At 42.4% G+C, this 12,922-nt stretch overlaps 1 protein-coding gene across 9 annotated transcripts in view; it reads right to left on the bottom strand.

The window, feature by feature from the left end:
• LOC147030581 (uncharacterized) overlaps positions 1 to 12,386 on the bottom strand; it is a 163,944-nt gene extending 151,558 nt beyond the window's left edge. For 8 of the 9 annotated variants that reach the window (XM_085874795.1, XM_085874798.1, XM_085874797.1 and 5 more), the window contains exons 1-3: positions 12,234 to 12,386; positions 4,534 to 4,602; positions 575 to 643 (exon numbers count right to left, since the gene is read on the bottom strand). In XM_085874795.1, coding sequence (XP_085730921.1) covers positions 575 to 598 — 24 coding nt within the window. In that variant the 5' untranslated portion in view covers positions 599 to 643; positions 4,534 to 4,602; positions 12,234 to 12,386. The remainder of the gene's footprint in view (positions 1 to 574; positions 644 to 4,533; positions 4,603 to 12,233) is intronic. The other variant, XM_085874796.1, reaches the window with a different exon arrangement.
• Between the last annotated feature and the right edge of the window lie 536 nt (positions 12,387 to 12,922).

Genomic DNA, 12,922 nt, shown 5'->3' with positions numbered 1-12,922 from the left:
CGTGAACAAATTCAGTACATCATGGGTGCCGTAGGTTGTGGTCATGTTTCATCGGAATTGTGTGTTTAGTTTTGGAGAACAAAGCAAATACCTATTTTGGGAGGTCAAATACACCTCCGTAGAACCCCATTAATGAGTGCAGATTCTGATGCAGTCAATACACCTTCGTTTCGCATCAGATATGAAGCTTGTGGCCAAGTTTCATCAAAATTGTGTGTTTGGTTCAAGCGATGATGAATGACTCACTCGCTCACCTACAGACACTGCTCCATCGAATAAACTCACCGGACGAAAGTCCATGCGAGCTAAAAATGGTTCAACTCAAGTGCAGCAATGCTGCAGATGTGTGCGCTCAGAACATCCTTCCAAAAAATGTTTCTCCCAATTTAAATTTGCTGCCACAATGCATATTACAACGATGTAGTTACTCACACAAGTGTGATAAACAATGTCAATGTGCATACACACAGACACATGTCAATGTGCATGAAACAAAAATGTTTCAGTTTATTCATCTTTACACATTCAGGTTACCAAATCATGCAAGAAAAATTCAGAAATGCTTGGCACTTACTTTGCGGTCTCTTTGCCTCTTCATATGCACCAAAAGGCCTTCGACTCAAGTACAACCCAGACCTCAGATCTGTAAAAACAAAATTTCAGGATAATTTAATTATGATTATCTGAGAAAGGTTTTAAATCGAGATAATGTTACTAAACACCAGTACAGTCATGCGCCACTTAACGACGGGGTTACGTTCTGAGAAACGCGTCGTTAAGCGACGTCGTCGTTGTGCGAACATCTTTTTTTTTTCGTTTTCGAACATCGTACTTGCACAAAACTCGCCACCTTGGCTATATGGTATAGCCTATTGTTCCTCGGATACAAACCTGTACAGAGAGACTGAAGACGCGTTAGTTTTACCTTTGTGCTGTTCATGACGGCCATCGGTGTTGTTCGCAGCAGGTTACAATCTCCTCTCGCATCGATTATAGAAAGATGAATAAATAGCGTTTGGATTTTATAAATACGTAATCATTGCATCGATGTTATAATTTATAAAAGAAGAAACGAGCTCCTGTCAATTGTGATATATATTTTCAGAACAGTGCGATTGTTTTAACAACATGAAAAGCTTCACTAAAAATAAATGTGTTTTAATTTTGACTGTAACAACGACTTATTCGCGGAATTCTTCAATTCAAAGGTAATTTACTTGCTCGAAGGTAAACGTGCAAACGTTGGTTCAGTTTGAAAGCCGATTTCCTTGAATCCCGATTTAGCACGACCCTGCTTTTTTCGCGATGACATTTTATGGACCTCAACGGTTGCATTATAACAGGGCCACACTGTCGTTTATTATCATTATGAAATATTATGTACTGTACAGCGTACATAATTGTATGTGCTATTTTTTATACGACTGGCAGCACTACGTCGGCAACATCACTCGGCGATAGGAATTTTTCAGCTACATTTTTTTTCATTTTTTTTTTTCAGAGCTGGCAGATCCGTCGTATATGCGATCCGTCGTATATGCGATCCGTCGTATATATGATCCGTCGTTGCCCGGAATGTCGTTAAGCGTCGCATGACTGTACCTCAACAAATTGTGGTGTGAAGCTTTTCATTTGAACTCTTCGATGCTGGCCTCGTCACCTCCCTTACAAGGTAAAGCACTGGTTATCATGCCAATTTCATACTCACCACCCTCACCACTCATTCTTCAACTCCCCCATTCTTCCTCCAAGTAGCTCTCTACATCTTTCAACTTTGTCAAAATCTGCTGCCATTCTTTGACGCACAAAAAGCAGATGAACTCACCTTCGTTTTTAACGTTATTGGGTGACTTTTAACTGCTTCCCATATGACGTGAGACTTAACAGAGAAAGCAAAGACAGGGGATGTGGCCAAAGATGAACACTTTAATTAGTGAAAGCATAAAGTAAGAGGAGAAGGGCACTTGGTAGAGCGCATACCTTCGCCCCGTAATGCCTGATCCGTGAGAACATTAACAGATCTGGATAACATCACAAACTGGTCCAACAGGTGGAACATGTCTTTCAATGCTGACAAATCCCACACTCTCACTATGTCTCTCTGAAAGGACCGTTTACAACACCCTCCCCCACCCCCATCTACTTTCTCAACAATCCTCCAGAATAAGTCCTTTCATTCAAGCTTCTGGGTGTCACGATCTTTCCAGGGAAAGCCACATTCCTAACCTGGCCTCCAAAGCCAGTCGCCGACGGGGAATCCTCCGTCGTGCAAAGTTCTTCTTCAGCCCACCTGAGCTGCTGACCACGTACAAAGCTTTCGGCCGCAGCCTGATGGAGTACTGCTCTCCCCTCTGAGCTGGTGCTCTATGCCTCTCACATTTCTCGGCTTCACGCTGTGGAAATCAAGGCATTTAGGATCATTGGAATCTCCTGCAATGAGGCTGAGTCTTCGAGCCTCTCACTCTCTCACCGCAGGAAGCTCGGTGGTCTTTCTGTCTTCTACAGTCGCCTGTCCGGTCTCGCTCCCCCCTGCTCTGTCTGCGATATGTCCCCACCATATTTCTGCAGGGCACTCAAGGTCCGCCAACAAACCCCTTCTGGTAAAACTAACAAAATCACAAATCACTGCTCACATTCACTCTTTCATTCCTCTTTTTTTCCCACCAATGGAATAAACTCCCATACTCTCTTCAATTCCATTCTTCCCTCCAGGCCTTCAAAACAGCTGTTCACCACCACCTATCTAACCCCATCCAAAACCTCGATCTTTTCTACCCCTGTTAATCCACCCTAAACCCACCTCCTTCAAATTCCCTGCTATCCTTCCTGAAAGTTCCAGTAATGTCCATCTTGTATACCCCATGCTCCCCACCCCATCCCTCTCCCCTCCACAGATATCTGAATGTCTGTTCCCCACTGTTTTGGCTTTCCCTCCCCAACCCCCCGCCCCCCATTCTTGTCTCATGACCCCCTTACTGTGTATTAGCTCTCAGACGAGCCTCGACAATGAATACAAAAAAACAAAACATATCGGGCCCATTACGTTTTTGAGGTATCGTGTTATGTATCGTTTTAGGCCCTGTCCCTTAATGGTGAAGAATCACTGAATAAATTTTCGTAGTCAGATCCGGATTAGGATCTTCACCATATTTGAATCAATTAGTCGTGGTCACACACCCAATCTGTTCACCAAGTTTCATCCAAATCCGTCCACAACTTTTTGAGATAACTTGCAAGATATCGGTTTAGCTCTTTCTCCCAATGGTGAAGAATCACTGAATCAGTTCGTCCTCGTCACACACCCAACAGTGCACAAAATTTCATCTGGATCCATCCACAACTTTTTGAGATATCCTGCACACAAACAAACAGACAGACAGAACAGGGGAAAACATAACCTCCTTCATCTTCGGTGGCAGAGGTAATAATCAGAACCACAACAATTTAAGACAGGTAGAGGCCACTTAACTTGGTGCGTGATTTTGAAGGTGATTAGAAGCACCGGAGCTAATTTACAATTGCTATTATGAGGGGGTGAACACTTATCCAACCAAGATATTAAAATTTTGTGTTTTGTAATTATTTTTCTGAAATTTGTAGAATTTGTTTTTAACTTGGAAGCTGTGATTACAATGTGTAAATAAAGGTGGAAAAAGTCTGATTAAATGTCATTTAATTCCAGGTTATAGGGCAACAAAAGGTGAACATTTTGAAAAGGGAGTGAAGACTATCTATAAGCTGTGTGCGTGTGTATGTATATATATATATATATATATATATATATATATATATATATATATATATATATATATATATATATATATATATATATATATATATATATATATATATATACACATATATATATATATATATATACATACTGAAGATCACGGGGATCAGGAGCAACAGTCACTCAAACCTCCCAGCAATCAAACCCTCAGACCCCGATTATTTTTAAAATGCCGAGAAAAAAATTCAGTACATCATGGGTGGTGATGGTTGTGGTCAAGTTTCATTGACATCGTGTGTGTAGTTTCGGAGAACAGAGCAAGTACCTATTTTAGGGGGTCAAAAACACCCCCGTCGACCCCCATTAATGAGCTGATTTTGATGCGGTCAATACACCTTCGTAAGGCATCAGATATAAAGCTTGTCGCCAAGTTTCATCAAAATCGTGTGTTTGGTTCAAGCGATGATGACTGAAGTGTTGACTGACTGACTCACCTACAGACACTGCTTGATCACATAAACTCAACGGACTCAAGTCCATGCGAGCTAAAAATGGTTCAACTCAAGCGCAGCAATGCTGCAGATGTGTAGGCTCGGAACATCCTTCCCAAAAATGTTTCTCCCAATTTAAATTTGCTGCTACAATGCATATTATAATGGAGTAGCTATTAGCACATGTGTGATAAACAATGTCAATGTGCATGAAACAAAAATGTTTCAGTTTATTCATCTCTACACATTCAGGTTACCAAATCATGCAAAAAAAAAAAAAAAAAAAAATCAGAAATGCTTGGCACTTACTTTGCGGTCTCTTTGCCTCTTCATATGCACCAAAAGGCCTTCTACCCAAGTACAACCCAGACCTCAGATCTGTAAAAACAAAATTTCAGGATAATTTAATTATGATTATCTGAGAAAGGTTTTAAACCGAGATAATGTTACTTAACACCAGTACTTCAACAGATTATGGTGTGAAGCTTTTCATTTGAACTCTTCGATGCTGGCTGGCCTCGTCACCTCCCTTGCAAGGTAAAGCACCGGTTATCATGCCAATTTCATACCCACCACCCTCACACTCTTTCTTCACCTCCCCCATTCTTCCTTCAAGGAGCTCTCTTCATCTTCTAACTTTGTCAAAATCTGCTGCCATTCTTTGACGCACAAAAAGCAGATGAACTTACCTTCGTTTTGAACGTTATTGGGTGTCTTTTTACTACTTTCTATATGATGTGAGACTTAACAGAGAAAAAGGAAAGACAGGGGATGTTGCCAAAGATGAACCCTTTAATTAGTGAAAACACAAAGTAAAACAAGAAGGGCACTCGGTAGTGTGCATACCTCTATCCCATAATGCTTCATCCACAAGAACATATCTGGCCCATGACATTTTTGAGATATCGTGCTATATATCGTTTTTTAGCCCTATCACTCAATGGTGAAGAATCACTTAAGAAATTCTAGTCGTCGGATTCAGATTCAGATCTTCACCAAAATCGAATCAATTCGTCGTGGTCACACACCCAACCTGTCCACCAAGTTTCATCCGAATCCATCCACAACTTTTTGAGATATCGTGCTATATATCGGTTTAGCCATATCTCTCAATGGTGAAGGATCACTCAAAAAATTATCAGATCCGGATTCAAATCTCCAAAATTGAATCAATTCTTCCGTGTCACACACCCAACATGTCCACCAAGTTTCATCCGAATCCGTCCACAACTTCGAGATATCATGCAATCTATTGTTTTTGGCCCGATCTCTCAATGGCGAGGAATCACTTAAGAAATTCGAGTACTCGGATTCGGATCCAGATGTTCACCAAAATCGAATCAGTTCGTCCTTGTCACACGCCCAACCTGTCCACCAAATTTCATCCCGATCTGTCCACAACTTTTGGAGATATCCTGCACACAAACAAACAAAAAACAAACAGAAAGGGTTGAAAACATAACCTCCTTCACCTTCAGTGGCGGAGCTAACAATGCATCTTGTACAGGGTGTTCAAAAAGAAACAACCCATGTACAGTATATATATCATATATCAATGCAACCTAACCCGATGCGATCTGTTTCAATGATCATCATGTACAGGAATAGCTGCTTTTCATGGGCAGCTGATTTCAAAAGGATTACGGCAACCAAGACCTCCAGACGTTAGCCGAGTTGATTTATTTTCTATGAAGGTTTCCACGCCCTCGTACACGAGTAGAGCTACAGATCTACATTCAGCATGCAGGAGACGGAACATCAAGAGAGACATTATAATTATGTGTTCGATAACATGATTCGGCGTGTACACGCGTAAAAAAAAAAAAAAAAAAAAAAAAAAAATATCAGACTCAACAATTTTTGTAAATTACTCGTACACAAGCATTCTTCAAGCGAGGTTGTGTTTCTTTTCGAACACCCTTTAGAATGAAGGCCAGATACAAAGAACTGTAAATCTATACCACTTCATCGCTCGCTATGAAAATAAACAGCTGGAACAGCAAAACGAGATGTTCAGCCTTGGAAGGATATATGAGGAACTTGGGACACAATAGGAGCTCATTTGGTTCATGATGTCTGGACTCTATCAACATCACATCGATTCAATGCATTTATTTATCGAATTATTTTTCAGGAGAAACAGTTGGGCAGGGATATCTTCAGATCACTTGGGGGCTTTTTCGAGGGGGAGGGAGTGAAGAGGGTTGTGGGGTGACAAATGAAGAATCAATCATCGACCTTACGTTCACTTTTTCACGAGACCCTCTCACAGACACCGCAATCACCAAACATGTATATAATCAGCCGTCCATACCCAAAGTACCAATTGCACCAACTTGCATGTATCCCTATACCCCCTCAATTATCATCAGTACCTAATTCCAGTTTAAAACCGACATACTGCTCTGCTGACACTGCCCTTCCAGGGAAACCACTGCATGCATTAAATGCTCTCGGAGTGAAAGACCCTTGCCTTACGACAGTCTTAACTCTCTTCTCTACTCTCGGGTTGGGGGCTCATAGATCCAGCACTGTCTATTCTGCTGAACACCTTGAATATTTATTTTGTCTATACCGTTCATTGTCCCAAACATCTCCATGAGATCGCGTCCTTTTTAATGTACAAAGTCATATCTCCTTCAGCCGCTCCTCATAGCTGAATCTCGCAATCGATTGTAGTAGCTGCACACTGAACCCTCACTATGGCAGCGATGTCCTTCCTCAGTTTTGGCAACAATAGTGGTACACAATATTCTATGTGGGCCTCACTAAATATCTGTAGCATTAATACCACTTTTTTTCATTTTTTTTTTCTTCACAGGAGTGAAGCTCATTGAAGAACAAGGTAGAACTAACAATGGGACAGAGATCAATGGAATGAACGAACAGCAGAAGAGGAAGACGAGGAGGAAAGGAAACAATGAAACTGGCAAGACAGACAGCTGATTTAGGACAGGTTAATTAATGAGGCAATAAAGATAAAAGGTCAGAATTAGAGATGAGGGTGCACTGCTTCATTGAAGCCCCAGAGGGAACATCGAGACGGAACAACCTCCGGAAGGAGGTTCTATAGATGGGAGAAGCGAAGAATAGAAGAGTTGAGGTGTGGAGTCAGCCTGGATTTTGGAATCCCGACAAAGTTGCAGTTACTGGAAGAACGTGTGCATCCTCGAGTCGATAGGCAGGGTTGGAGGATTGAGAGAGCAGAGGAAACAATATCAGAAAAGAGACATTGAAAAACAGAGGGACCACTGACATGCCTGCAATGTGAGAGCAACAGATCTTGAACTTCGTTCTCATCACAGGAGATTCCAATACAGTAATTTTAAGAGCTTTTGATTCCTCACTATCCAGGAGAGAGATGTGATGCTGTGGTGCCAGCCCATTGCAAAGAACCATACTCCAATGAGCTATACACAAAGACCTTGCAGACTGAGAGAAGGTCTGATTTTCCAAAGAAAGACTTGGATCAACAGAGGATGCCCATTCTGTGGCTGGTTTTGAAGGCCAGCATTGATATACATGGTTGGGGGCAGAAAAGGTCATGGCTGATGGTGAGGCCGAGAGGTTCAAGGGACTGAATCTCTTCAAATGGATGACCAAGAAAACAGATAGGTGGGTTCATTTGATGATCCTTCAGGAGAGATAAGATGTGACTGATTTTTCCAGGATTATGGGACATGTTGCATTTCTCAGACCAGTGTTTGATCATTTCCAGATCAGATGACTTAGAGACTTCAACCTTAAGATTTGCAAGATGGTGATGACATACAATATCGACCTCTATCGATTGGCCATTTACCACCTCAAACCCTCTTCACCCCTCCCAACCGTGAAAGCAGAGATACCCATTAGGGCAGGAGATACCGACGAAGCACGGAGAGGGCAGAGGGTGCACATCCAGAAATGAGACGGAAGAAGACAGAGAGTCCACCGACCATTCGGCAATGGTGAAGTGATAGACCCATAGACTCAGTCATTGCGAGAGATTCCAATGATATTAAAGGCTTTTGTTTCAACAGATGCAAGGCAGGAGGAGATCCAGCTGAGAAGGAGAGTAGTACTCTATTCAGCTGCAGACGAAAGCCTTGTAGGTGGACACAAGCTCAGGTGTGCCAAGGAAGGACTTTGCATGATGGAAGATGCCCAGTCGAAATTTGGCTTTGGAGGCCAATTTTGAAATCTGGCTTGCCCAAGAGAGATCCTGGCTGAGAGCACGACCCAAGAGTTTGAGAGACTGAACCTCTTCATGACGGTTGCGGAGAAAGTCGATGGGAGGATTTGCGGAATCGACTTTTCGGACAGAGAACGATTTTGTGTGATTTCTCAGGATTAAGACACATTCCAAGCGCTTGACCAGTTTGTGATTTTGTCAAGGTCTGAGGAGAGGGAAGAAGCTGCTGCTGCCTGTCTGACAGAAGGATGAGGGACGTCACGGCAAAAAGAGAGGAGTCATCAGCAAAGAGATTTTGTTTTCTTTTTAAATATACAATGTCGACGCTCGAATAAGAGCTAACACACAGAACATACAACAAGGGGAGCAGCAAACAAGAGGGGTGGGAGAGGGAAGCACAAAACAGTGGGGAACAGAGACATCAAGAGATCTGTGGAAGGGAGAGGGATGGGGTGGGGAACATGGGGAATACAAGATGGATACTCCAGGGACTTTCAGGTCCTTACATTACAGGGACCTAAAAATGACTTTTCCAGAGAGTCAGTGAGATCATTGATGAAGATGAGGAATAAGATGGGGCAGAGAACACTGGCTTGGGGAACTCCAGCCTTGACAGGGAGAGGAGATGAAAGGGCTCCATTGAGAGCCACACGTTGTCCTAGAGAGTGGAGGAAGTCAGTCATCCAAGAGTGGAGTCGGCCTTGCATTCCAGAGACAGACAGCTTGGAAAGCAAGGCACGATACGTGCGCAGACAGACAGCCCTGATCTCATGTCTGATATCGAGAGCCTCCATCCATCGTTGAGAGACAGTAGAAGCAGCATGTCCAAGGTAGAGGGACCAGGTTTGAATCCAAATTGATGATCCAAGATGAGGCTGTTGGAGAAATGGAATGATTTTATATGAACTGCCATGATGGATTCCACATGACCCTGATTGGAAGCAATCCAATAACTAGAGGGGGAGCACTCGGTAGAGTGCAAAACCTCCGCCACCAATACTGCTCGGTCATTCATGTGAACCTGATATCCTATTCATTCAATTTGACGTCAACAGTGCTCACAGAGTTATAGTTTGCAACTTTCCCTTTTACTTTTAACTTTTACATACTCAATTCATTCGTCATAACTAGATTCCTTGAGACAGAAATTGATTTTACGTGGATATATCCACCTGAAGTTCCAAAATCAGCCACAATTATAATTTTGGCATGTTTTTTGTTGGAAATCACTTATAACATGTAGAAATGCAAAAAAAAACCAGAGTTGGTGTCAAAGCCACCCAATGCTCGCCTGTTTATACATTTATCGTTTTTCAGACGAGTATAATAATTAATATTTTTTATAATTCTCTAACAATTTTTTTTTGGGGGGGGGGTTGGAAATGACTTAAAACATGTAGAAATGCAAAAAAAAATTTTTTTTTTCTCTAACAATTTTTTTTGGGGGGGGGCGTTGGAAATCACTTCAAGCATGTAGAAATGCAAAAAAATATATTAAAAAATTTCTCTAACAATTTGTTTTTTGGGGGGGACCAAGTCCAAAATCTAATGGCATGATCCTTGGACGATACCTACCCCCCCCCCCACCCCACCAAGTTTCGTAGAAATCATAATCACTTAAAACATGTAGAATTGCAAAAAAAAGAAATCGAAATTTTGTTGAAAAAAAAGTTGCAAAAAAATATCTTCTCCAACAATTTTTTTTGGAGGGGGGTTTGGAAATCACTTAAAACATGTAGAAATGCAAAAAAAAAAAATTCTCCAATAATTTTTTTTTATGGGGGGGGACCAAGTCCAAAATCTAATGGCATGATCCTTGGACCATACCTACCCCCCCCCCCACAATGTTTCGTCGAAATCTGTCGAGTTTTTCCGTAATACAAAAAGACTAATTTTTTATTTGAATTTTTTTTTTTTTGCATTTCTATATGTTTTAAGTGATTTCCAACCCCCCCCTCCGCCCCCCAAAAAAATTGTTAGAGAAAAAAAAAATTTTGCAACTTTTTTTTCAACAAAATTTCGATTTCTTTTTTTTGCATTTCTCCATGTTATAAGTGATTTCCAACAAAAAACATGCAAAAATTATAATTGTGGCTGATTTTGGAACTTCAGGTGGATATAGCCACGTAAAATCAATTTCTGTCTCAAGGAATCTAGTTATGACAAATTAATCGAGTATGTAAAAGTTAAAAGTAAAAGGGAAAGTTGCAAACTATAACTCTGTGAGCACTGTTGACATCAAATTGAATGAATAGGATATCAGGTTCACTTGAGTGACCGAGCAGTCTTGGCGGCGGAGGTTTTGCACTCTACCGAGTGCTCCCCCTCTAGTTAGTCTTGAGTTTCAGAGGATTCATTTTACTTGATACTTACTGCAATGGATCGTTAACTTTTTCCTCACTCGTTTAGCTGGCCAACCAATATGGCGTCAGAACATTGCATCATGAGTATTGAAAACCCCCTCCTACAGTCCATGTTTCCATTGGACAACATTCAATTCCCACGAATACCTGATGTGGACTCAGTTATTCTTACACATCCCCGACACCTTTACATCTCCTGTTGTTCAACTGAATTTGTCAATCTTTGTCCAAATCTCGGAGTCATCAAAGACTTTCCTGAATCTCATCAATCTCTCACTTCATAACTTGGCGTCATTTGTAAACCTGGAAACCCTTCTCTTCAGTGCAGTGTCGCTCTTCTCTTTCCCATTTAATCCCCCTACCCCTCTCTCTTGTTCTTGTTCTCCTCCTCGTCGTCCATTTAATCCCCCTACCCCTCTCTCTTGTTCTCCTCCTCCTCGTCCATTTAATCCCCCTACCCCTCTCGCTTGTTCTCCTTCTCCTCGTCGTCCATTTAATCCCCCTACCCCTCTCTCTTGTTCTTGTTCTCCTCCTCGTCGTCCATTTAATCCCCCTACCCCTCTCTCTTGTTCTTGTTCTCCTCCTCGTCGTCCATTTAATCCCCCTACCCCTCTCTCTTGTTCTCCACCTCCTCGTCCATTTAATCCCCCTACCCCTCTCGCTTGTTCTCCTTCTCCTCGTCGTCCATTTAATCCCCCTACCCCTCTCTCTTGTTCTCCTCCTCCTCGTCCATTTAATCCCCCTACCCCTCTCTCTTGTTCTTGTTCTCCTTCTCCTCCTCGTCCATTTAATCCCCCTACCCCTCTCTCTTGTTCTCCTTCTCCTCGTCGTCCATTTAATCCCCCTACCCCTCTCTCTTGTTCTTGTTCTCCTTCTCCTCGTCGTCCATTTAATCCCACGACCCCTCTCTCTTGTTCTCCTTCTCCTCGTCGTCCATTTAATCCCCCTACCCCTCTCTCTTGTTCTTGTTCTCCTCCTCCTCGTCCATTTAATCCCCCTACCCCTCTCTCTTGTTCTTCTTCTCCTCCTCGTCCATTTAATCCCCCGACCCCTCTCTCTTGTTCTTGTTCTCCTCCTCCTCGTCCATTTAATCCCCCGACCCCTCTCTCTTGTTCTCCTTCTCCTCGTCGTCCTTTCTCTCTCTATCTATCCATCTATCTATCTATCCATCTATCTATCTATCCATCCATCCATCCATCCGATGATGCATTTCCCTTCCCTGACTATTGCGTTCCCGCCAAATTGTTCTGTGTTCTCGATGTTGCACGAACCCTGAACCCCCAAACCAAAAATTGATGTAAATTATAAAATAAGGACGGTCTAAATACTGACCCCTTCCCTCCCTGAGGTACCTCCTCATCGTTTGTTCAATCCGATCTGCCTTTACTTCAGAAAAATACCCATTAATTCAATTATGTTAAAAGATTTTTTTTCTCAATGGTTCTACATCCGATTCTTCGTTAACGTCTTACTTGCGAGAATGCTGAGAAGAGTGAGAAGAACAATGTGAGGAAATCAAGAATTCATCGCAAAAAAAAAAATTAAAAATCTCCTCAGTCGTCGAATGGCGGACGTGAAGAGGCGAAGTCTCGCGAGATCGCGCCATGTGGCGGCGCGATTTCCCGCGTGGGTACATTTATTTGCACACACCGTACCTCTACATCGTACGGTAATAACCAGCACGAAACGTGTATAATTCACTTTCTGAAATCTGAAAGGCGTACAGCTTGAGTAACGAATAATGAGAGCACTGCCGCGAACTACTCCGCTGGCGCGTCAAACCGATCGGAGTTTTTTCCCGGCAACCTGACACTACGATTCCTGTGACCGGCTGTGTTTATGGCGTACCGTTGTGTATAAGCAAAGACAGCGCACACACGAAGGATCCTTCGCTCAACTGCCTTTAAATCACGACTCGTGCTGCACAACCCGACGGCCCGCTGACGTCACTCGAGGGTCCTCACGTCACTTCCGGTTCATCGTGCGCTCATTAATATTCATGAAGCTCCCAATACCGCACGTTGCTTTTTTTTTCGTGAAAATAACAACTAATAATGAAAAAAAAACTCCACAAAGAACATAGCATGTAATTGTCGTGCATTCATGTAACTTCCAACATCACACGGACCAGATTCAACAACAAACGTCCGTCTCAGTAGAG

Source organism: Eptatretus burgeri, chromosome 3 (genome assembly GCF_056783735.1).
Source record: "Eptatretus burgeri isolate ZD-2024b chromosome 3, Ebu_testis_v1, whole genome shotgun sequence".
NCBI lineage: Eukaryota > Metazoa > Chordata > Myxini > Myxiniformes > Myxinidae > Eptatretus > Eptatretus burgeri.
Note: the sequence above shows the minus strand (reverse complement) of the source record. Positions and strands in the feature narration are given on the sequence as shown.